The sequence below is a fragment of the Neoarius graeffei genome, chromosome 18 (assembly GCF_027579695.1).
Source record: "Neoarius graeffei isolate fNeoGra1 chromosome 18, fNeoGra1.pri, whole genome shotgun sequence".
Classification (NCBI taxonomy): domain Eukaryota; kingdom Metazoa; phylum Chordata; class Actinopteri; order Siluriformes; family Ariidae; genus Neoarius; species Neoarius graeffei.
Genome location: NC_083586.1, coordinates 69,089,187 through 69,113,398, shown reverse-complemented (window position 1 = coordinate 69,113,398; position 24,212 = coordinate 69,089,187). Strand labels below are relative to the sequence as shown.

The 24,212-nt window shown below is 44.8% G+C and overlaps 1 protein-coding gene across 2 annotated transcripts in view; it reads left to right on the top strand.

Moving 5' to 3' along the window:
* The window catches only part of LOC132866531 (hemicentin-1-like), a 47,634-nt gene that overhangs the window by 9,171 nt on the left and 14,251 nt on the right, over nt 1-24,212 (top strand). The window contains exons 2-5 of one of the 2 annotated variants that reach the window (XM_060899357.1): nt 7,107-7,222; nt 7,405-8,096; nt 23,177-23,452; nt 23,638-23,979. In XM_060899357.1, the coding sequence (XP_060755340.1) occupies nt 7,910-8,096; nt 23,177-23,452; nt 23,638-23,979 (805 nt within the window). In that variant the 5' untranslated portion in view covers nt 7,107-7,222; nt 7,405-7,909. The remainder of the gene's footprint in view (nt 1-7,106; nt 7,223-7,404; nt 8,097-23,176; nt 23,453-23,637; nt 23,980-24,212) is intronic. The other variant, XM_060899358.1, reaches the window with a different exon arrangement.

The window sequence follows — 24,212 nt, the reverse complement described above, 5'->3', positions numbered from 1 at the left end:
TTTACTCAATTGTCATCAAACTTCATACGCAAACTCTTCATAGCTCACCTGACATGTACGCCAAATTTTGTGCACTTTCGCCCCTGGGGGTGCTGGTTATGGCAGAAATGATATTGCAGCTTCTGATTTGTCTAACTTGGCAAGCAAACTCTTTACAAGACCCTTATTGGGGCGCTATTATTATTAGGGCCCGAGCACCGTTCAGTGCGAGACCCTATCATTGCCATGTGTCCAATTCTGTGCTTTGTCGCCATTGCGGGAGTAATGTCTCTTGCCGAAGAAGCTGTGGAAGGTATTTCGCGGGGACGCATGCCCCCGCCCCCCTTGGCCGCTGGCGCGAGGGCCCGTCGAGGCCGCTTGCGGCTTTAATTATTATTATTATTATTATTATTATTATTATTATTATTATTATAGATGCATCTTAAAATCTAAACCACTTGCAGTGCTCTAGTGGAATATTTTCTATGTATCCATCCATCCATTATCTGTAGCCATTTATCCTGTGCAGGGTTGCAGGCCAGCTGGAGCCTATCCCAGCTTACTATGGATGAGAGGCGGGGTACACCCTGGACAAGTCACCAGGTCATCACAGGGCTGATACATAGAGACACACAACCATTCACACCTACGCTCAATTTAGAGTCACCAGTTAACCTAACCTGCATGTCTTTGGACTGTGGGGGAAACCGGAGCACCTGGAGGAAACCCATGCGGACACGGGGAGAACATGCAAACTCCACACAGAAAGGCCCTTGCCGGCCACGGGGCTCAAACCCGGACCTTCTTGCTGTGAGGCGACAGCGCTAACCACTACACCACCGTGCTGCCTCACACACACACACACACACACACACAGGCATGCAAAAGTTTGGGCACCCTTACTGAAAATGTCTGTTACTGTGAATAGTTAAGTGAGCAGAAGATGAACTGATCACCAAAAGGCATAAAGGTAAAGACGACACATCTGTGAAGATTCTCAGTCATCCAGGTCATAGTAAACTGTGGTTGGTAAAAGAGAGCAACTGGACTTGCTTGAAGATTCTTGAAGACGTTTCACCTCTCATCCAAAAGGCTTCTTCAGTTCTGTACTGAGAACTGAAGAAGCCTTTCGGATGAGAGGTGAAACGTCTTCAAGAATCTTCAAGCAAGTCCAGTTGCTCTCTTTTACCAACCACAGTAAAGACGACACATTTTCTTTTCAGTGTTTTCTGCAAGATTTGTGTATTATTTTTGTTTTGTATAATTGGAGAGTGAAAAAAGAAAAGGAACACCATGCGAAAGTTTGGGCACCCCAATACATTTGAGGACTCTAAAATTGACCGTAGGTGTGAATGTGAGTGTGAATGGTTGTCTGTGTCTATGTGTCAGCCCTGTGATGACCTGGCGACTTGTCCAGGGTGTACCCCGCCTTCCGCCCATAGTCAGCTGGGATAGGCTCCAGCTTGCCTGAGACCCTGTAGAAGGATAAAGCGGCTAGAGATAATGAGATGAGATGAGAATACATTTGAGTTCTCAAGGAAACTTTTACCAAGGTTCCAGACCTTAATTAGCTTATTGAGCTGTGGCTTGTTCAAATTCTTCGTTAGGAAAGGTCAGATGATGCAGATTTCAAAGCTGTATAAATTCTCTGACTCCTCAAACTTGTTCCTAAAATCAACAGCCATGGGCTCCTCTAAGCAACTCCCTCGCATTCTGAATAATAAAATAATTGATGCTCACAAAGCAGGAGAAGGCTACAAGAACGTAGCAAAGTGTTTTCAGGTAGCCGTTTCCTCAGATCGTAATGTTATTAAGAAATGGCAGTTAACAGAAACAGTGGAGATCAAGGTGAGGTCTGGAAGATGAAGAAAACTTTCTGAAAGAACTGCTCATTGGATTGCTAGAAAGGCAAATAAAAACCCCTGTTTGACTGCAAAAGACCTTCAGAAAGATTTAGCAGACCCTGGAGTGGTGGTGCACTGTTCTACTATGCAGCGACACCTGAACAAATAATGACCTTCATGGAAGAGTCATCAGAAGAAAACCTTTCCTGCGTCCTAGCCACAAAATTCAGCGTCCGAAGTTTGCAAATGAACATCTAAATAAGCCTGATGCATTTTGGAAACAAGTCCTGTGGTGCGATGAAATAAAAATAGAACTTTTTGGCCACAATGTGCAAAGGTATGTTTGGAGAAAAAAGGGTGCCAAATTCCAGGAAAAGAACACCTCTCCAACTCTGAAGCATGGGTGTGGATCGATCATGCTTTGGGGTTGTGTTGCAGCCAGTGGCACAGGGCACATTTCACTGGTCGAGGGAAGCATGGATTCGAATAAATACCAGCAAATTCTGGAAGCAAACCTCACACCATCTGTAAAAAAGTTGAAGTTAAAAAGAGGATGTGTCCTACAATAAGATGATGATCCAAAACACACCTCAAAATCTACAATGGAATACCTCAAGAGGCACAAGCTGAAGGTTTTGCCCGGGCCCTTACAGTCCCCTGACCTAAACATCATTGAAAATCTGTGGATAGACCTCAAAAGAGCAGCGCATGCAAGACAGCCCAAGAAACTTGTCGAACTAGAAGCCTTTTGCAAGGATGAATGTGTGAAAATCCCCCAGGTAAGAACTGAAAGATTATTAGCTGGCTACAAAAAGTCTTTACAAGCTGTGATACTTGCCAAAGGGGGTGTTACTAGATACTAACCATGCAGGGTGCCAAAACCTTTGCTTCAGGCCCTTTTCTTGTCATTTTGAAAATGTAAAAGATGAAAATAAAAAAAATTTAGCTTAAAATATAAAGGGAATGAGTCATCTTTAACTTTATGCCTTTTGAAGATCATTTCATCTTCAACTTGCTTAACTGTTCACAGTAACAGCAATTTTGACCAGGGGTGCCCAAACTTTTGCATACCACTGTATATATATATATATATCATCTCATTATCTCTAGCTGCTTTATCCTTCTACAGGGTCGCAGGCAAACTGGAGCCTATCCCTAGTCTGGCTAACGCGACTTCAAAGCTCTACGAGCTATTGGTCTGGCCAAGATGTTAAGCCCAACCGTTTCCCAGAGCCCGTGGTTGACCCGCCTCCCTGAAATGCCTCAGTTTGCTACTGGTCAAAGCCAGAAAAGGCTGTGATGAAGCTTAAACCAATCACATCACTCTTTCCTCTGACGTATGCGACGCGAGGGGGTAACTGGTAGATTACACTCTTACCGAAGCCGGTCGGGAGCAAGGCGAAAACGTCCTTCCTTTCAATAAATACCTCCAGGGCTGCTCTTTGCTCCATTTTCAATGAGAACTTCCCGTTGAATGCTTTAAATACAGCATCTATGCGTAATAGATGCGGAAGCGTGAATGAAGCGCTTCCGGCATAGATTCTGTAAACAATCTATGGCTTCCGGTCGCAGTTCTACTACGTCAGTGCCTTGAACATGCCTCTACCCAGGGCCATTGGAGATGCTCAAAGTTGATTGGTTCCCGATTTTTTGGGAGCTTGGAAGAGCTGTAGATAGCTTGCCTGGCCAGACTAAGCTCGCAACAGGCCCTCGTGTTGCATCACACTTAGGATGGGCGGGCCCAGGCTAGCCTATCCCAGCTGACTACGGGCGAAAGGCGGGGTACACCCTGGACAAGTCGCCAGGTCATCACAGGGCTGACACATAGACACAGACAACCATTCACACTCACATTCACACCTACGGTCAATTTAGTCACCAGTTAACCTAACCTGCATGTCTTTGGACTGTGGGGGAAACCGGAGTACCCGGAGGAAACCCATGCAGACATGGGGAGAACATGCAAACTCCACACAGAAAGGCCCTCGCCGGCCACGGGGCTCGAACCCGGACCTTCTTGCTGTGAGGCGACAGCGCTAACCACTACACCACCGTGCCACCCCTGTATGTATGTATGTATATATATATATATAGACACACACACACACCATGAGATGCGGGAGTAAACCATGCGAAGAGGAAACTCTCAGGAGTAAACCTGCTAGTGGACACCGATGATGAAGGAAGCCATCAAGCTGAAGAAAGAGGTCTTTCGGGCTTGGTTAGCCCTGGGGTCCTTCGAGGCAGTAGGCAGGTACCAGAAGGCCAGAAGGACTGCAGCTTTGGCAGTTGCAGAAGCAAAAACCCAGGTCTGGGAGGTATTCGGGGAGGCCATGGAGAAGGACTTTCAGTTGGCCTCAAGGAAGTTCTGGCAAACCATTTGGTGACTCAAGAAGGGGAAGGAGGGCTTGCCTTAGGCTGTGCACAGCCAGGGAGGAGACATGCTGACCCAAACTGGGGATCTTGTCGGGTGGTGGAAGGAGCACTTTGAGGAACTCCTGAACCCGTCCTACACATCCTTCATGGAGGAGGTGGAGTCTGAGGACTCGGGCGAAGCTTCACCCATATCTTTGGCAGACATCACTGAGGCAGTCAAGAAGCTCCTTGGTGGCAAGGCGCCAGGGGTGGATGAGCTTCACCCTGAGATGGTGAGGGCTCTGGACATTGTTGGGCTGTCTTGGCTGATACACCTCTTCAATGTCATGTGGAGGTCGGGTACAGTGCCTGTGGAGTGGTAGACTGGGGTGGTGGTTCCTCTTTTTAAAAAGGGGGACTGGAGAGTGTGCTCCAATTATAGGGGTATCACACTGCTTAGGCTCACCAAGAAAGTTTATTCCAGGGTGCTGGAAAGGAGGCTCCGACTGATTGTTGGACCTCAGATGTGGGAGGAGAAATGTGGATTCCGTCCTGACCATGGAACAGTGGATCAGCTCTTTACCCTGACAGTGTTGTGTGTGCGCGCGTGTGCGTGTTGGGCCAGGGGTTTCATGGGAGTATGACAGCCAGTCTACATTTGTTTTTAGATTTGGAAAAGACATACGACCGTGTCCCCCAGGGGCTCTTGTGGGGGGCACTGTGGGAGTATGGGTTATTGGGGTCATTGCTATGAGACATCCAGTCCTTCCACAATCAAAGTGTGAGTTGTTTCCGTATTCTCGGAATCGGAATCTCAAGGCGCAGTTGGGCTAAGGAGGATGTCCGGTTTGGGAACCTCAGAATTGCATTTCTGCTCTTTGCAGATGATGTGGTTCTGTTGGCTTCTTCAGAGCATGACCTTCAGCAAGCACTGGGACGACGTGCAGCCAAGAGTGAAGTGGTTGGGATGAGAGTCAGCACCTCCAAGTCTGAGGCCATGGTTTTCTGCAAGAAAACAGTGGACTGCTCCCTCTGATTTGGGGGTGAGTTGCTGCCCCAAGTGAAGGAGTTCAAGTATCTTGGGGTTTTGTTCACAAATCATGGTAAAATGGTGCGGGAGATGGACAGGCAAATTGGGGTGGTGTCAGCAGGAATGCGGGTGTCGTGGTGAACAGTTAGCTGAGCCAGAAGGCAAAGCTTTCGATTTCCAGCCAATCTATGTTCCAATCCTCACTTGTGGTCATGAGCTTTGGGTAGTGACCAAAAGGGTGAGATCAGAATAGAATAAATCTTTATTGTCCACCAAGGTGGAAAATTATCTTTGGCTCACCATCACATATAACATGCAAACAACACACATTTCAACAACACAACTTGACAAACAGCAACACAGACAACAAACACAGAGGGTTGTGCAAAATAGAATAAAATAAAAATAAAGTAAAAAAAACAAAAAACAAATACCAGTTATCAGTGTCTGTAAATCACTCACTTTGTTGAGTTAAGAATGCTAATGGCATTTGGAATAAAAGAGTTTTTAAATACACTTTTAGCCAGAGGGGCCCTATAGTCAAGTCAAGTCAAGTTTATTTGTATAGCGCTTTTAACAATAAACATTGTCGCAAAGCAGCTTTACACAATTTGAATGACTTAAAACATGAGCTAATTTTATCCCTAATCTATCCCCAATGATGAAGCCTGTGGCGACGGTGGCAAGGAAAAACTCCCTCAGACGACATGAGGAAGAAACCTCGAGAGGAACCAGACTCAAAAGGGAACCCATCCTCATTTGGGGGATAACAGACAACATAACTATAATATTAACAGTTTTTCTCAGTCGCTTTGGTGCAATTCTCAGATCAGAATGTAAATTCTCATAACTATTAGTTCAACCTCCACAACATTTAGTTATTTGTGCACATCATAGTAGCAATTTCTCCTTCCTCTGAACAAATTGCAAATGATTTTGGACATGTATCAGGTGCTTTCATACAATACAATGCTGTTTTATAACATTATCATTTGTTTATGTCATGTCAGTCAAAATGAACTATACTTATGGATGCTGAATAGTCATTCACAATAAAACTAATAGTCTTCGTTTCATTGCTTGAGTCATTACATACAAAATTGTTGAACTCGTTGTCAAATTCTGTCAAGCAAATTTTATACATTTCTTTATCATTTTTTACTGGAAATGTCTCCTAAATTGAACAATTGCTCTCAGGTGAACTTCAGCTTTCACTCACGAGGAGGTGTGTGAAGTATTAGTTGTAACCAATGACAAGCCACTTGTTCACAATCACTCAGGGAGGAATCCCATGAACCCCCATTTGCAAGAATATACAGTATGAACCGAGCAGGACACAGTGTGTACCTTTTCTACAATTTTGTGACATAGAAATGGAAGGTCAGCATCGTGGAAGAGGGGTGAGGATGCGGGGAGGAAGGGGAAGGGGAAGAGGAAGGGCACAAAACAGGGGAGGAGGGAGAAGAGGTCAAGTACATAGGCAGATTCCTAATGAAATTAGGGCTACACTTGTGGACCATGTGATCAATCACGGCCTCACAATGGCTGAGGCTGGTCGGAGGGTCCAACCAAATGTTGGAAGAACCACAGTGAATTCAATCATTCAAACATTTCGTAAGGAGAAAGGTATGTATAGTACAGTATTGGGCAGTAATCCAATATCTCATACTGTAATACAGTATCTCATGTTTACTGTACATTACTGAAATTTTACTCTGCATGACATAGGATTGATAGACAACCTCGCAGAGGTGGAGGAAGAGGGCCCCTTTTTACCCCACAGCAGGAGGAAGCTATTTGTGCAATGGTGGTTGCAAACAACGCTATAAGGTTGAGAGAAATTCAAAGTGCTGTCATAGAAGATAACAATGTATTTGCCAATATTGAATCTGTCTCAGTTGCAACAATTGACAGAGTGCTCAGGAGAAATGAAATGCGCATGAAACAACTGTACAAAGTGCCGTTTGAACGGAACAGTGAGAGAGTGAAGGAGATGCGTCACCAGTATGTACAGGTAAAACATGTCTTTTGTGTATACTCTAATGTTCAGCACTGTAAACAGTTTTACTTCGTGTAGTTTCATGCAATTCTGTATATGTATTCACAGAACATACTGTATACTGTATTTTTCAAAATGCATTACAGTATGTTACACAAGAAAAGTTGTTACATTTCTCTCTCTCTCTCTCTCTAAAGCGTATACTGGAGCTGGAAGCCAGGGAACCACTGCACACATTCATATACATTGATGAGGCGGGTTTCAATCTGGCCAAAGGTAGAGGGCGTGGAAGAAATATCATTGGACAGAGAGCAACCACTGATGTCCCAGGCCAACGCGGAGGGAATATTACAATGTGTGCAGCCATCTCAGACAATGGTGTCCTCACCCATATCCCCCTTCTTGGTCCATACAATACACAACATCTGCTGACTTTTTTAGACACTCTTTACAGGGACATAGTCCCTGAGAATGAGAGGGGTGAAGGCCAACTCAACCAGTATGTTGTTGTGTGGGATAATGTCCGTTTTCACCACTCACATCTGGTCACACAGTGGTTTGCAGCACAGCAGAGGATGCTGGTTGAATATCTCCCTCCCTACTCCCCATTCCTTAATCCCATAGAGGAGTTTTTCTCTGCATGGAGGTGGAAGGTGTATGACCGGTGTCCACATACACAAATGGCCCTGCTAGCAGCCATGGATGCAGCATGTGATGACATCGCTGCAGATTCATGCAGAGGATGGATTCGCCACTCAAGGAGATACTTTCCTCGCTGCACTGCAAGAGAAAATATCCGTTCTGATGTCGATGAGAATATGTGGCCAAACAGACAGGAATGTCTGGATGTGCCAGAATGAAAACTGCACCCATGTTCCGTTACAATACAGTATGTACTGTTACTGTATATTGTTCGCAATTGTGCACAGCTCTACCAAAAGGGTGTTTCTTATGTTTTTTTCTGACTGACAGTGACTGTAGGTTACGGTATTTTTCTTTTGCACAATGCTGTAGTATTGTGAAGAGCATATACAGTAAAAATGTGAAACATACGTATTCAGTGTCTTGTACTCACTTACTCCCCTAACTACAGCAATATGCAACTTTACTGTAGTTTACTGTAGTGTTACTGATTGTTGCTTGGCAACACTGACTGACGTAATTACGTAGCCAAACTTTCCAACAAACTCACACGGTTTTAATATGTTTAATGTCTTAGTGATTATGCAACACTGGAAGTTTTAACCCAAAGCGAGTACAATAAAATTAAATTAGGATTTTATTTATCTATTTATTTATTTGAGATCTGTGATTGTGATCTGGCTTGGGTGGGCGGGCCGGGTGGGCCCACGCATATTGGTGGGCGGGCACTGCCCCCAATGGCCCGCCCACAGCGACGGGTATGCATATATAGAGAAAAAAGCAGTGAACCCAAGACAGAACCTTGTGGAACACCAAATTTTACCTCAGTACGTCTTGAAATAATCACCATTTACATCAACATACTGATAGCGATCAGTTAAATAAGACCTGAGCCAGGAGAGGGCCGTTCCCTTAACTCCCACAACATTTTCTAGTCTATCCAGAAGAATGGAATGATCAATGGTATCAAATGCTGCACTAAGGTCGAGCAACACAAGCAGCGAGACAGCCCTGATCAGACGCCAACAGTAGGTCGTTTACTACTTTAACCAGAGCTGTCTCTGTGCTATGATGAGGTCTAAATCCTGACTGATACATTTCATGGATGTTATTCCTCTGTAAATATGAGCATAACTGCTGTGCCACAGCTTTTTCAAGGATCTTGGAGATAAAGGGGAGGTTTGATATTGGCCGATAATTGGACAGCTGACAGGGATCAAGGTCAGGTTTTTTAATCAGGGGTTTGATAACTGCTAGTTTAAAGGATTTGGGTACATAGTCAATCGTAAGAGAAAAATTTATTATTTTTAGAAGCGGTTCAATTACTTCAGGTATTATCTGTTTGAATAGACGTGTAGGTAAGGGATCTAATACACAAGTTGAGGCTTTTGATGCCGAGATTAATGAGAGTAATTCAGTTTCTTTTAGGGGAGTAAAACATTCTAATTGCTGATCTGATACAGTTATATTGTTAACTACAGGATCACTTACATTGTCTGACCTTAAATTAGTAGTTTGAATTTTTTGTCGGATATTTTCAGTTTTGTCATTAAAAAAATTCATGAAGTCGTTGCTACTACATACTGCAGGTGTGCATGTGTCTATAGTGGACTTATTCCTGGTTAATTTTGCTACAGTATTAAATAGGAATCTAGGATTATTTTTGTTATCTTCTATTAGGGAGGAGAGATATGTTGATCTAGCAGCACTAAGAGCTTTTCTATACTTCAGGAAGCTCTCCTTCCACGCTAATTTGAACACTACCAATTTTGTTTGACGCCATTTATGTTCCAATTTTCGAGTGGTCTGTTTTAATGTATGAGTGTCATCATTATACCAGGGAGCTAATTTTTTCTCTCTGACCATTTTCCTTTTAAGAGGAGCTACATTATCTAAGGTATGGCGGAACGTTGACTCTAAGCATTCAGTTGCCTGATCGAGTTCTGCAGGGGCTGACAGTGACCCAATCAAAGTTGATAACTCTGAGAGATCATTTATAAAGCTCTGTGCAGTAGTTGACGTGAATGTACGTTTAATACAGTAGCGTAGTGAGGTACATATATTATTACTCAGACATAGTTTGAATGAGATGAGATAACTTCAGACTGTGGAACTGTGACTATATTTTCCATGTTTAACCCGAATGTTAGTATTAGATCGAGGGTGTGACCACCATTATGGGTCGGTCCTATGACATTCTGCTTAATCCCGACTGAATCTAAAATGGACACAAACGCTGTTTTCAAAGGGTCTTCTGGGTTATCGAAGTGAATATTAAAATCTCTGACAACTAAAGCTTTGTCTAAGGAAATAACCAGATCTGAGATAAAATCTGCAAATTCAGAAAGAAACTCAGAATATGGCCCCGGGGGCCTGTAAATAATAAGTAGTGGAATTAACTGGGTAGACTTATTTTTCGAGGCTATATACGTACATTATATTAGTATGAAGAACTTCAAATGTATTAAATTTATAACCAGGTTTGTGTGTTACACCTAGATAATCATTATAAATAACCGCGACGCCTCCTCCTCTGCCAGTTAGACGAGGCTGGTGTATATAACTGTATCCAGGAGGACTCACTTCATTTAATGCTATATATTCATTTGGCTTAATCCATGTTTCAGTTAAACACAGTACATTAAACTCCTGATGAGTAATGAGTTCATTAACCATTAGCGCTTTAGATGTAAGAGATCTAATATTTAATAGCCCCACCTTTAGATCAAAGGTGCTGGCAGCAGCTGTACAGTCAGTATGATCTAATTTTATATTGATTAGGTTACTGGAACAAACTCTCTGAATATTTCTACCTTTTTGTTGAGCTCGGGGAACAGACACAGTCTCGATGTAGTGGACCCTGAGTGACGACTCTGTGCAGCTAGCAGACAGTCGGTTTAGCCTGTTTGTCTGCTCCCTGGCCTTGGCTCTGGATTGTCAGAAATTAACTAGGCCTGTTCTGAGACTATGGCCTATGCTGCAGGAAATGAGAGCAGCACCTTCCCGAGTGGGATGGATACCATCCCGCCCTAACAGGCCAGCAGTGCCCTCAAAATTAGCCCAATTATCTACAAAGCCCACACTGTTTTCAGAGCACCACCTCGACAGCCAGCAGTTCAGCGACCATAACCTGCTGTAAGCTACATCGCCACGCTGCATTGGGATGGGGCCAGAGCATACTACAGCATCGGACATCACCTTCGCTAATTTAAACACCTCTAGAAAGTTACTCTTAGTAACCTCAGACTGACGAAGGCGTATATCATTAGCTCCTACATGGATAACTATCTTTGAGAACCTGTGCTTGCCTAGGATCCTAAGATTACCTGCTATGTCCGGCACCCTGGCTCCCAGTATACACCTGACTAAAGCTGCTGGTGCCCCTAAAGGCTGAGCTAATTTCACGTGCCATATGATAGAATCCCCTATAACCAGAGCTCTTTCAGGTTTCTCAGCGGGTGCATCACTAAGGAGAGCAAACCTGTTCGGCACGTGATGCGGAGAGGAGTGGTGCTCCTATGGGCGAGCCTCAGCGGTAGCTTTGGCTCTACGCTTATGCCGCTGAGCCGTCACCCATTCGCCCCGCTGTAAGGGCTCTAATGCCGGAGTTGGGGGATTACTAACTCCACCTAGGGCATCCAGACTTTCCCCTACAGAAACTACACTGTTCTCATTCTCACTGACCTTCTCTAAAGCCTGGACACGCGCTTCTAGCACTGTAATCTTCTCCGTCAGAGAGCTAACTAATCTGCACTTATCATAAATTAAGCTAATAAAGCTATCGCTCGCGATAGAGGAAGAATGACTAAACATCCTGCACTCAGCACACTGAACAGGCTGAAGGTGTGCCATGATGAAAGGATTCACGTACCTTAATTGAAGATCTGTTGATATTAAAGCAGACCCAATGTGGATGGCCTCCACTTGTGGTCTTTACACAGGAAGAGAAAGAAAAAGAAAGCTTCCAGTCTCTGCGTTCTTCCGAAAAAAGAAAAAAAAGCGGAGAAAGGAAAGCGAAAGTGGAAAGTACATAAAGGAAAGCGACAGTACAATAAAAATGAAGATGATACTGGAAAATTATTTGTAGAAAATTAAAAAAAAAGATTAGCAATTAATGCCAATGCTTGCGGAAAAAAAAGGACTTGTCGCAAACAACTCAGGAACCAAGAAGTCCGTAGCTATAGCGCTATAAGTGCTATAGCGCCTCTCAGACTTCAGAAGCTCAAATTGACTAAAAAAGGATGGAAACAGTCTGCAACTATTCTTGTAGATTTCCTCCTCAGCCTTTCAGTGTAGAGGCTAGCTAGATGTTTTTGGGGTTTTCCCACTATTTTGCTTGCCATTGACACAATCCTATTTAATTTATTTTTGCACTTCCAACTTAAGTGTCCAAACCAAGTAGGGAGATGGAATGTTAAGGTACTCTCAATATGTGTTGTGTACACAAGCTCTAGAATCTGAGGGCTAACCCCAAGACAGCTCAATCTTCTGAGAAGGTTGAGTCTCTGAGAACACTTCTTAAAAATATAATCTGTGTTCTCAGTGAAACACAGCTGACAGTCAAGAAATGCGCCAAGATATTTAAAAGTTTGCACAGTTTCAACACATTGACCATTCAGTGAGACTGGCTCTGTTGTCAGGCCTTGCTTCATACAGAAGAGTAGCTCCTTTGTTTTTGTCGCATTTATTTCTAACTGGCTGTTATTACACCATGCTTCCAGGGCCTTCACATGGGCGGAGTACAGTAGGTGGCCTCACCAGAGGGATCATTTTTCTGAAACAGGCCAACTAAGGCCATGTCATCTGTATATTTAATCAACTTAACAGTGTCATTATTAAGAACAAAATCATTTGTAAATAAAGAAAAATAACAAGGGTGATAAAACACTGTCTTGTGGACAGCCTGTGCTTATAGGAAGCACTCCTGATTGAGTGTCACCAGCTGATACCCTTTGAGGGCGGCAGGAAAGGAAATCTCTGATCCAAAGAATCAGGCCCCTGTTGACATTAAGATTGGCCAACCTTCTCAGGAGAATGTGTAACTTTATAGAATTGAAAGCTGCACTAAAATCTACAAATAGGACCCTGGCATAGCCCTTAGTAAGTGTGAGCTGCTTTGAGACAGAATCTAACAGAACAGGCACAGCATCATCAGTACCTCTGTTCCTCTTGTAGGCGAACTGAAGTGGATCTAACACACTGGCAACTGTAGTTGTCAAAAGGTCTACCAGAACTCTTTCCATAGTTTTACACAGTATAGAGGTAATAGCAATAGGTCTAAAATCTTCAGGCTTGCTAGCACCTGGCTTTTTTGGTATAGGCCTTATTGTAGACAATTTCCACACCCTAGGCACTCCAGTGACAATTAAGGAATTAAACAACCTTGAAAAGACTCCTTTTACTTGTAAAGCACAGTCTTTGAGTAGCCGGGCTTTAAGGCCATCTGGGCCAGTAGCTTTGTTTGGCTTCAATTTGGTAAGACATTTGACAACAGCATCCTCTGTGATAACTACTGGTGGTCTTGCAGGGAGATTTTTTACAAATCTCATCACACTCAGCACTGTCATCCACAGTATCAAATCTACAAAAAAAAAACTGGTTTAATTCATCCACAGAACTTTGACTTTAGTTCACAGGACTGTCACTCTTTTTACCACTTTTACCCAATAAGGTGTTTAAACCTTCCCAAGCCTATTTTATGTTGCCACTGAAGAAATTACTCTCTATTTTACTTTTATACTCTATTTTTGCCTTAAAGATACTCTCAATTGTTTCCTTTTTTCCTGCATTAGATCTATATTACCGGAACAAAAAGCAACCTTCCTTTCATTGAGGAGTTATTTTTAGTTGTTTAGAAACCCAGGGTTTATTATTTGGGAATATTTTCACAGACTTTGTTTCAGAGACGCAGTCTTCATAGAATTTAATATATGATGTAATAATATCTGTGAGTTCATCCCCACCCAGACAAGATTCAAAGAAAATGTCCCAATTTGTGTTATCAAAGCAGTCTCTAAGTAATTCTTTGCTTGTGTCAGACCACACCGGTATTTGCTTAACAGCTGGTTTCATTCTTTTAACCACAGCCTTATATTTAGGCAAGAGACGAGCAACATTATGGTCAGATTTTCAGAGGGGCGGACTGCATACTACTTTGTATGCCTCGGAAATATTACCAGAACAGCGATCAAGCATCTGATTTAAATGTGTGGGACAATCCACATATTGCTGAACGGTAGGCAGGTGTTCAGACAAGTTACAGAAGTTAAAATCCCCAAGAATGATGACGGGCTGGTCTGCAGAATGAGCAAGCGCGTTATTGTAGCTCTCTGCTATTCTCTCCCCAGCTACATCATTAGGCACATAAACAAGAATGACTGTGATCTGCCCAAACTCCCGTGAAAGGTAGAATGGTCTGAAAGATAGTGTCAATATCTCATAGTCCGGTGTGCACACTTACTCGCGTATGCAATACTGAGTGGCCCAGCTGTTATCCACGAATAAACACAGCCCACCACTGATGGATTTACGTGAAGTGTGCACATTCCTGTCAGCTCTTAAAGTAGTATACCCTGGCAATCTTGGAGTTTCGTGATAGTCTTTAAGCCATGTTTCTGTCAGACACACAAGATTGCTTAGTCTGAATGTGTTATGCTCAGCTCTTAACGCAAGTTCATCAAGTTTGTTGCTTACCGAGCGAACGTTAGACAAAGTGATGGCAGGCAGTGGAAATCTGCTGCAGCATCTCCAGAGACGGTGCCTTAGGCCTCACCTTGATTCGCGCTTTTTCCCAACTTTCCTCCTCCTCTCTGGCCATTTACCAGACTGTCGGATTTCTGAACAGTCCGCAGGTAGAATCGTGGGTAGGACTCCAACTGAGCGGAGGGAAAGTAGTTGCTCTCGGGTATAGGTCAGATAGTCTTGTCGGCCTTTTAGATAGCACCCCCCGGACACAACAGCCAACAGGCAAAATAATATCCATAGGAAGGCAATTATCATCATGACAGTAAAGTGCCGAGTGCAATAGTATTTCCAGCAAGTGATAATCACCCCAGACAAATAAACTCTGATAAATACATTAAAACAAGTCTAAAAACACAAACGGTGAGCGCAGGGTCAGTGGCTGGCCACGCCCCCAGAAGTATGGTGGCTGAAATGAGCTTTCTCCGTAGGGTGGCTGGGCTCACCCTAAGGGTGAGGAGCTCAGACATCTGGAGGGATCTCAGAGTCGAGCCGCTGCTCCTTCATGCCAAAAGAAGACAGCTAAGGTGGTTCAGGCATCTGATTAGGATGCCTCCTGGGCACCTTCCTTTGGAGGTTTTCTGGGCACATCCAACTGGGAGGAGACCTCGGGGTAGACCCAGAACATGCTGGAGAGATTATATATACATCTCATCTGGCCTGGAAGTGCCTTGGGATCCCTCAGGAGGAACTGGAAAGCGTTGCTGGGAAGAGTGACACCTGGAATACCCTGTTTATCCTGCTGCCACTGTGATCCAACTTCAGACAAGTGGAAGAAAATGGATGTATTCATTTAAAGTCAAGTTTATTTGTATCATGCTTTTAAAAACAGACATTGTTGCAAAGCAGCTTTACAGAAAATTAAGGACTTTAAACATGAGCTAATTTTATCCTTAATCTATCAGTGATGAGCAAACCTGTGGCGACGGCAGGGCTCGAAATTAACTTTTTTTCTTTGTGTCCCCCAGTGGTCCCGAATTCTGTGTTGTATTGTCCCGAATGGAAGTAATAGTGTCCCCATTTTTTTCCTCTCTGAAATAACCAGTGGTTAATATTATCATATGAAGTTACTATTATATTTGTAACTATGCGATTTTGAACCCTTTATATCATTTTTACAATAAGTCACAAAACACAAGTGACACATGTCTACTTCAAAATTACAGTTATTGCATTTTCAGTTTATTAAACTTTGGCGATCTCACTGTATGAATAGATACCCGTTTATTTAACGGGGCCAACTAGCTCATTCAGAAAATGTTTCAACTCACTACATCTGCAGTACACTTTAGCTGAAAATAAGACCCCTTTTATGTTCATTTCATCTACTTATACCTTGAATATCTGTTGGCATATATAAGGCCAACTTATCATTTTCACCATGACCATTATCCATTTTTATGTAATATACCTGTTGCCCCATTCAGAGATGTTTTGAAAGCCATCAGCCATACCATCAATAGATGAAACGCCCTTGAGCAAGGCACCGACCCCAACATTGCTCCAGGGACTGTAACACTGTAAAAAACTGTAAAGTCACTTTGGATAAAAGTGTCATATCATACAAGTGCAAACAAAGCAATGTAATGCAAGTTTTTTTTATTGTAACCTTTAGTCATAGAAATCATTTACATTATTTACAGTGCTTAATTTCATTTTCTTTGACCTAGATAAATTTCCCATTCATTTCTATGGAATTATTTGAAAAACTACACACATTTTCAAACATCCGCTGCTCTGGCATGCTTTCACCTAGAGACATGATTCAAACTTTAAAACGTAGAGAAACTTCTCCTCTGTGGATCTGGCATTCAACTTTTTGCTAGGTTCTATACTTTTGGCTCAGTCCCAGCTCAAACACCATGTGGGTTCCTGGAGAAATTCCGGCTTTATAATGGGTGTCTATTGCGTTACACACCAGTGGAGCTCGTTAAGTTAGAGTGTAGAGAGCTTGGAAAAATAGCTCAAACTTTCTCATTTAAACTGTGTTTTCAGCCCCAATTTTCACTCTACACACATAATTTTCTCAAAAGTAGTAGCCACACTTGTCCTGATTCACACAATGTGTCTACCTACACGATAGGACTTGCAGTTTTTGAATGAGAAGCCTGAAAGTGAGGAGAGGGCAGGCGCGCAGCCCCATAGACTCACATTATAAACGTGGCTGCGCTTTGATTGTTAAATCAGAAAAGTCACTCATTTTTAACTCGCTCTAGTGTCCTCAATTTTTACACTACAGACAAAAAAAGTACATCAGTGTGTTCAGGAGCCCCTTGTGGCACTCACTGTGAAAGAATTTTGTGAATATCTCCTTCCGTTTTCATGTAAACCCCCGTTGTTTGGAGGGAGCGCTCTGACGGAAAGCTGCCCTTTTTGTGTGCCCCTCCCCCACCCGCACGCTGAGCGGAGAGAGACAAAAATACAGTCCAGCTCAGCTCCGGCAACTGTGACTGCTACGCGCACTGCATCACTCTCACGATTTCCCCTGGGGGAATTGTCGTTTCTAGATCTATTTTTTTTCCATTGTCCCGGGATTGTCCCAGATATGATAATTTTGTGTCCCGATGACATTTTTTATGGTCCCCGGGACATCGGGACACCGTTAGTTTCGAGCGCTGGGCGACGGTGACAAGGAAAAACTCCCTCAGACAACATGAGGAAGAAACCTCAAGAGGAACCAGACTCTAAAGGGAACCCATCCTCATCTGGGTGATAACAGATAGTGTGATTATAAATAACTCACTTCAATAACTGTGTCCTGTAGAATCACAAAGTACAATTGTATAACCAGGAAATTAATTATAGTTTTACCATGAAGTCTGTTTTGTTGAAGTTATAAACTGTTCATTGATGGAGACTTGAGTGCAAAACTGTTCATGACAACTGCCGTCCTAAAGTTAGCAAGTTAACTGTAGTCCTCAGACATAAACGTCTCGTCTTGTCTTCATCCGCTTATCCGGGGCCGGGTCGCAGAGGCAGCAGTCTGAGCATGGAAGCCCAAACTTCCCTCTTCCCAGACACCTTGTCCAGCTCCTCAGGAAGAACACCGAGGCGTTCCCAGGCCAGCCGAGAGAGATAGTCCCTCCAGCGTGTCCTGGGTCTTCCCCGGAGCCTCCTCCCGGGGGGACATGCCTGGAACACCTCCCCAGGGAGGCGTCCAGGAGGCATCCGAAAGAGATGCCCAAGCCACCTCAACTGATTCCTCTCGATGTGGAAGAGCAGCGGCTCTACTCCGAGCTCCTCCTGAGTGACTGTGCTTCTCACCCTATCTCTAAGGGAGTGCCCAGGCACCCTGCAAAGGAAACTCATTTCGGCTGCTTGTATCCGCGATCTTGTTCTTTCGGTCATTACCCAAAGCTCATGACCATAGGTGAGAGTCGGAACGTAGCTCGACTGGTAAATCAAGAGCTTCGCCTTTTGGCTCAGCTCCTTCTTCACCACGACGGACCAGTAAAGCAACTGCATCACTGCGGAGGCTGCACCGATCCACCTGTCGATCTCATGCTCTATCCTTCCCTCACTCGTGAACAAGATCCCTAGATACTTAAACTCCTCCACTTGAGGCAGGACTTCTCCACCAATCTGGAAAGGGCAAGCCACCCTTTTCTGGTTGAGAACCATGGCCTCGGACTTGGAGGTGCTGATTCTCATCCCAATGGCCTCACACTCGACTGCAAACCACCCCAGTCCATGCTGAAGGTCCTGGTTTAAAGAAACCAACAGGACATCATCATCTGCAAAAAGCAGAGATGAAATCCTGTGGTTCCCAAACATGATTCCTTCTGGCCCTTGGCTGCACCTAGAAATTCTGTCCATAAAAATTATGAATAGAACCAGTGACAAAGGGCAGCCCTGCCAGAGTCCAACATGCACTGGGAACAGGTCTGACTTACTGCTGGCAATGCGAACCAGACTCCTGCTTCATTCATACAGGGACCGGACAGCCCTTAGCAAAGATCCCTGAACCCCACACTCCCAAAGCACCCCCCACAGAATACCATGAGGGACATGGTTGAATGCCTTCTCCAGATCCACACAGCACATGTGGACTGGTTGGGCAAACTCCCATGAACCCTTGAGCACCCTATGAAGGGTATAGAGCTGGTCCAGTGTTCCACAACCAGGACGAAAACCACATTGTTCCTCCTGGATCCGAGGTTTGACTATTGGCTGAATTCTCCTCTCCAGTACCCTTTAGTAAACCTTCCTGGGGAAGCTGAGAAGTGTGATTCCCCTATAATTGGAGCACACTCTCCGGTCCCCTTTCTTAAAAAGAGGGACCACCACCCCAGTCTGCCACTCCAGAGGCACTGTCCCTGACCACCACATGATGTTGCAGAGGCCTGTCAGCCAAGACAGCCCCACAACATCCAGAGACTTGAGATACTCAGGGCGGATCTCATCCACCCCTGGTGCCTTGCCACCGAGGAGCTTGCAAACCACCTCAGTGACTTTGGCTTGGGTAATGGACAAGTCCACCTCTGAGTCATCAGCCTCCGCTTCCTCAATGGAAGACGTGATGGTGGGATTGAGGAGATCCTCGAAGTATTCCTTCCACCACCCGACAATGTCCCTAGTTGAGGTCAACAGCTCCCCACCCGCACTGTAAACAGTGTTGACGGAGTACTGTTTCCCCCTCCTGAGGCACCAGACGGTTTGCCAGAATTTCTTCGAGGCAGACCGATAGTCCTCCTCCATGGCCTCACCGAACTCCTCCCAGTTCCGAGTTTTTGCCTCTGCAACTGCCCAAGCTGCGGCACGCCTGGCCTGCCGATACCCGTCAGCTGCCTCAGGAGTCCCGGAGGCCAACATGGCCCGATAGGACTCCTTCAGCTTGACGGCATCCCTTACTTCCGGTGTCCACCACCGGGTTCGGGGATTGCCGCCACGACAGGCACCGGAGACCTTGTGGCCACGGCTCCGAACAGCCATGTCTACAATGGAGGTAGAGAACATGGTCCACTCAGACTCAATATCCCCTGCCTCCCTCAGAAGCTGGGAGGAGCTCTCCCAGAGGTGGGAGTTAAAGACCTCCCTGACAGAGTGCTCGGCCAGATGTTCCCAGCAGACCCTCACCATACGTTTAGGCCTGCCAGGTCTGTCTGGCTTCCTCCTCCACCAGCGGATCCAACTCACCACCAGGTGGTGATCAGTTGACAGCTCAGCCCCTCTCTTCACCCGAGTGTCCAAGACATAGGGCCAGAGATCAGATGAAATGACAACAAAGTCGATCATCGACCTCCAACCTAAGGTGTCCTGGTGCCACGTGCACTTATAGACACCCCTATGCTCGAACATGGTGTTCATTAAGGACAAACCATGACTAGCACAGAAGTCCAATAAAACACCACTCGGGTTCAGATTGGGGAGGCTGTTCCTCCCAATCATGCCCCTCCAGGTGTCACTGTCATCACCCACGTGACCGTTGAAGTCCCCCAGTAGAACAATGGAGTCCCCAGTCTGAGCACCTCTCAGTACCTCTCCCAGGGACTCCAAGAAGGCTGGATACTCTATACTGCTATTCGGCCCATAGGCACAAACAACAGCAAGAGCCCTCTCCCCGATCTGAAGGCACAGAGAGGTGACCCTCTCATTCACTGGGGTAAACTCCAACACATGGTGGCTGAGCTGGGGAGCTATAAGCAAGCCCACACCAGCCTGCCGCCACTCACCATGGGCGACTCCAGAGAAGTGGAGAGTCCAGCCCCTCTCGAGGAGCTGGGTTCCGGAGCCCAAGCTGTGTGTGGCATAAATGTATTACTGTAAATGTCCAGAGCATCTTCCAAGTGTGACTTTTGACTGTCCATATGGGGCTGCCCTTCACAGGAGCAATGTGATGAGACTCCAGCCAAACGTAGGGCATCAGGATGGATCAGGCAGGTCTGAGGAGCAGAAGAGTTCAGCATCACTAGTGTCTCAGGATCGACATGTAATTCAGAGAGGGACAGACAGAGGGAAGAGACGGGGGGCAGGCTGTTAGGTATGTCTGGTGTTACCTAATGGTTAAAAAGTGTATATTTTGTGCTGAGTGCAAGCAGGGACTCCAAAAAGTAACTTCTGTGCTAATCACGGTTTGTCCATAACAAACACCATGTTTGAGCATAGGGGTGTCCATAAGTGCATGTGGCACCAGGACACCTTAGGTTGGAGGTTGATGATCAACTTTGTTGTCATTTCATCTGATCTCCGGCCCTATGTCTTGGACACTCAGGTGAAGAGAGGAGCTGAGCTGTCAACTGATCACCACCTGGTAGTGAGTTGGATCCGCTGCTGGAGGAGGAAGCTGGACAGACCTGGCAGGCCCAAACGTGTGGTGAGGGTCTGCTGGGAACGTCTGGCCGAGCACTCTGTCGGGGAGGTCTATACTGCTATTTGGCCCATAGGCACAAACAACAGCAAGAGCCCTCTCCCCGATCTGAAGGCACAGAGAGGCGACCCTCTCATTCACTTGGGTAAACTCCAACACATGGTGGCTGAGCTGGGGAGCTATAAGCAAGCCCACACCAGCCCGCCGCCGCTCACCATGGGTGACTCCAGAAAAGTGGAGAATCCAGCCCCTCTTGAGGAGCTGGGTTCCAGAGCCCAAGCTGTGCGTAGCATAAATGTATTACTGTAAATGTCCAGAGCATCTTCCAAGTGTGACTTTCGACTGTCCATATGGGGCTGCCCTCCACAGGAGCAATGTGATGAGACTCCAGCCAGACGTAGGGCATCAGGATGGATCAGGCAGGTCTGAGGAGCAGAAGAGTTCAGCATCACTAGTGTCTCAGGATCAACATGTAATTCAGAGAGGGACAGACAGAGGGAAGAGACGGGGGGAGGGCAGGCTGTTAGGTATGCTTGGTGTTACCTACTGGTTAAAAAGTGTACATTTTGTGCTGAGTGCAAGCAAGGACTCCAGTAAGACTAACTATGACAGCATAATTAAAAGCGGAAAGCCAGAAGGTAACACAGACATGATAGAACCCTGGGACCAGGAGCCACAACACAATCAACAAACCTGAGTGAGCGAGCGAGTGTAGGGGACAAAAGCATCCATTCATCCCAGTTTACCAAAACACTGTCTGAGGACCCTCCAGATCTACACCTTTACCTCACAAACACTATTAACAAAAGGCTTGGCTAAACAGATATGTTTTCAGCTGAGACTGTGTCTGAGTCCCGAACACTACTTGGAAGGCTGTTCCATAACTGTGGGGCTTTGTAAGAAAAGGCTCTGCACCCTGATGTAGCCTTCATTATACGAGGCACTAACAGATAGCCTGCACCTTTTGATCTAAGTAGGCGTGGCGGGTCATAAATGACCAGAAGTTCACTCAGGTACTGTGGCACGAGACCATTCAGTGTTTTAAAGGTCAATAGTAGTATTTTATAATCAATACGAAATGTGATTGGGAGCCAATGCAGTGTGGATAAGACAGGGGTGATGGGGTCATATTTTCTAGTTCTAGTAAGGACTCTTGCTGCTGCATTTTGAACTAATTGGAACTTGTTTATGCACTTATTGGAACATCCAGACAGTAAGGCATTACAATAATCCAACCTGGAGGGAACGAAAGCATGAACTAGTTTTTCCGCGTCATGTAGTGACATTAAATTTTTTATCTTAGCAATATTTCTGAGATGAAAGAAAGCTATCCGGGTGATGTTATCAATGTGAGTTTCGAATGAAAGACTGGGGTCAATAATCACTCCGAGGTCTTTTACTGCTGCACGTGAAGAAACAGAAAGGCCATCCAGAGTTACTGTGGAATCACAAAACTTACTTCTAGCTGCATGTGGTCTGAGTACAAGTACTTCAGTCTTGTCGGAGTTAAGCAGAAGGAAGTTAATAAGCATCCAGTGTCTAATGTCCTTCACACATTCCTCAATTCTATTAAGCTGGTGTCTCTCATCAGGTTTTGCAGAAACATACAACTGTGTGTCATCAGCATAACAGTGAAAAGTAATAACATGCTTACGAATAATATCACCCAGAGGGAACATATATAAAGAAAAAAGCAGTGGACCCAAGACAGAACCTTGTGGAACGCCAAACTTTACCTCAGTACATCTAGAAAAATCACCATTAAAAAAATAATAAAATAAACCCTTGCTAGTGCAGAAAGGACTATAAGGAAAAGTAACACGTGTGTGTGTGTGTGTGTGTGTGTGTGTGTGTGTGTGTGTGTGTGTGTGTGTGTGATTTAGTGCTGAATATATGGTTGCTGGTGGACTTTATTCAATTTATCCCCCCCCCCCTTACAGAGACCGGGCTAAAGCATTCCATATTTCAATTGAGAAGGAATTGTGTCTAAAACCAGTCTTTATAAAACTTACCTTGTGAGGTCTTTCACTGGAGAATATTTTTTTCAGTCTGACAATCATATGCAAGAAGTACATAAAACGTACTGTGTGTCTAACGATCACACAAACATCACAGGAGAAACACACACACACACACACACAAAGTTACAGATTCACTAAATTGACTCGTGATTTTAATGAATAAAATTATTTTCATGTCATTGTTAAGGTTGTATTCATATATGATCATTTTAAACAGGAAATTAACTCCACATTTTGTCTTGTTATTGTGCTGAACAGAAGAATGTACAGATCCGACTGTCACTCCATCATCTCTGGCAGTGGCGTTGGGAGATCCTGTTCACGTGACCTGCTCCATACCAAGCAAACCTGCAGGAAGCTACACACTGGGCTTCGAGTCTTCACTAGTACAGCCCACTACAAATAACGAGACGAGTGTGACATTGCAGCTTGACCGTCTGATGAGATGGGTGCCAGATGCAGTCCACCAGTGTTACCTCTCACTGGATAAACCATCTCTTCAATGTTTGAGTTATTTTAGTCTCAGCATTTATAGTAAGTTCCATCACCATAAAGTCTGATTTCCTTCTTATTGTGCACACAGTGATCATCATCAGCTGGCTTTACTGTGCTGTGACTCGCTCTGGTCCTTTCATCTCATCGTCTCATGAAGATTCATGCTCCGAGTGGTTATTAAACAAAACAATTAAGTTTACTGTGTGTGTTTTTTTTTTTTACAGAGAAGCCAGACAGAGTTACACTGAGCTCTGTGCCTGATGTGTGGGTTGAAGGAGATCAGACAGAGCTGCTGTGTGAGATTATAGACATCGGTCCTGGCCGTGCACTCAGTGTGAGCTGGAGCAGAACAGATCCGGAGCTAAACAGCACTTTCACACAATTCAATGAAACGTTCTTCCCAGAGTTAAAAAATGAGGCAAACATTGTGAACAAGACAGCGAGACTGAAGGTTACGCCCAGGCGTGAGGACGATGGAGCACAGTATCAGTGTGAGGCCGTGCTGAATCTGAGCCAACACGGATCACGAGTGTTCACATCACAACCAATCAACATCACTGTACACTGTAAGTAACTTAATTAGCATTAGCACTAGTGACACCAGAATCAAGGTTAGCTCAAACTCAACATTCGAACGAGTTATACTGAGGTCTTGGCTTGCCTGTTTGCTGTGGAGAATGATTAGTATTCGCTGGGCCTGACGACAGAGTGATGTAGGCTGTGGACTGGAATATAGTGCTGTGAAAAGCTGTGGACAGATGGAGAGGTAACTACAGCATTAGAGGCTGAGAAATCTCTC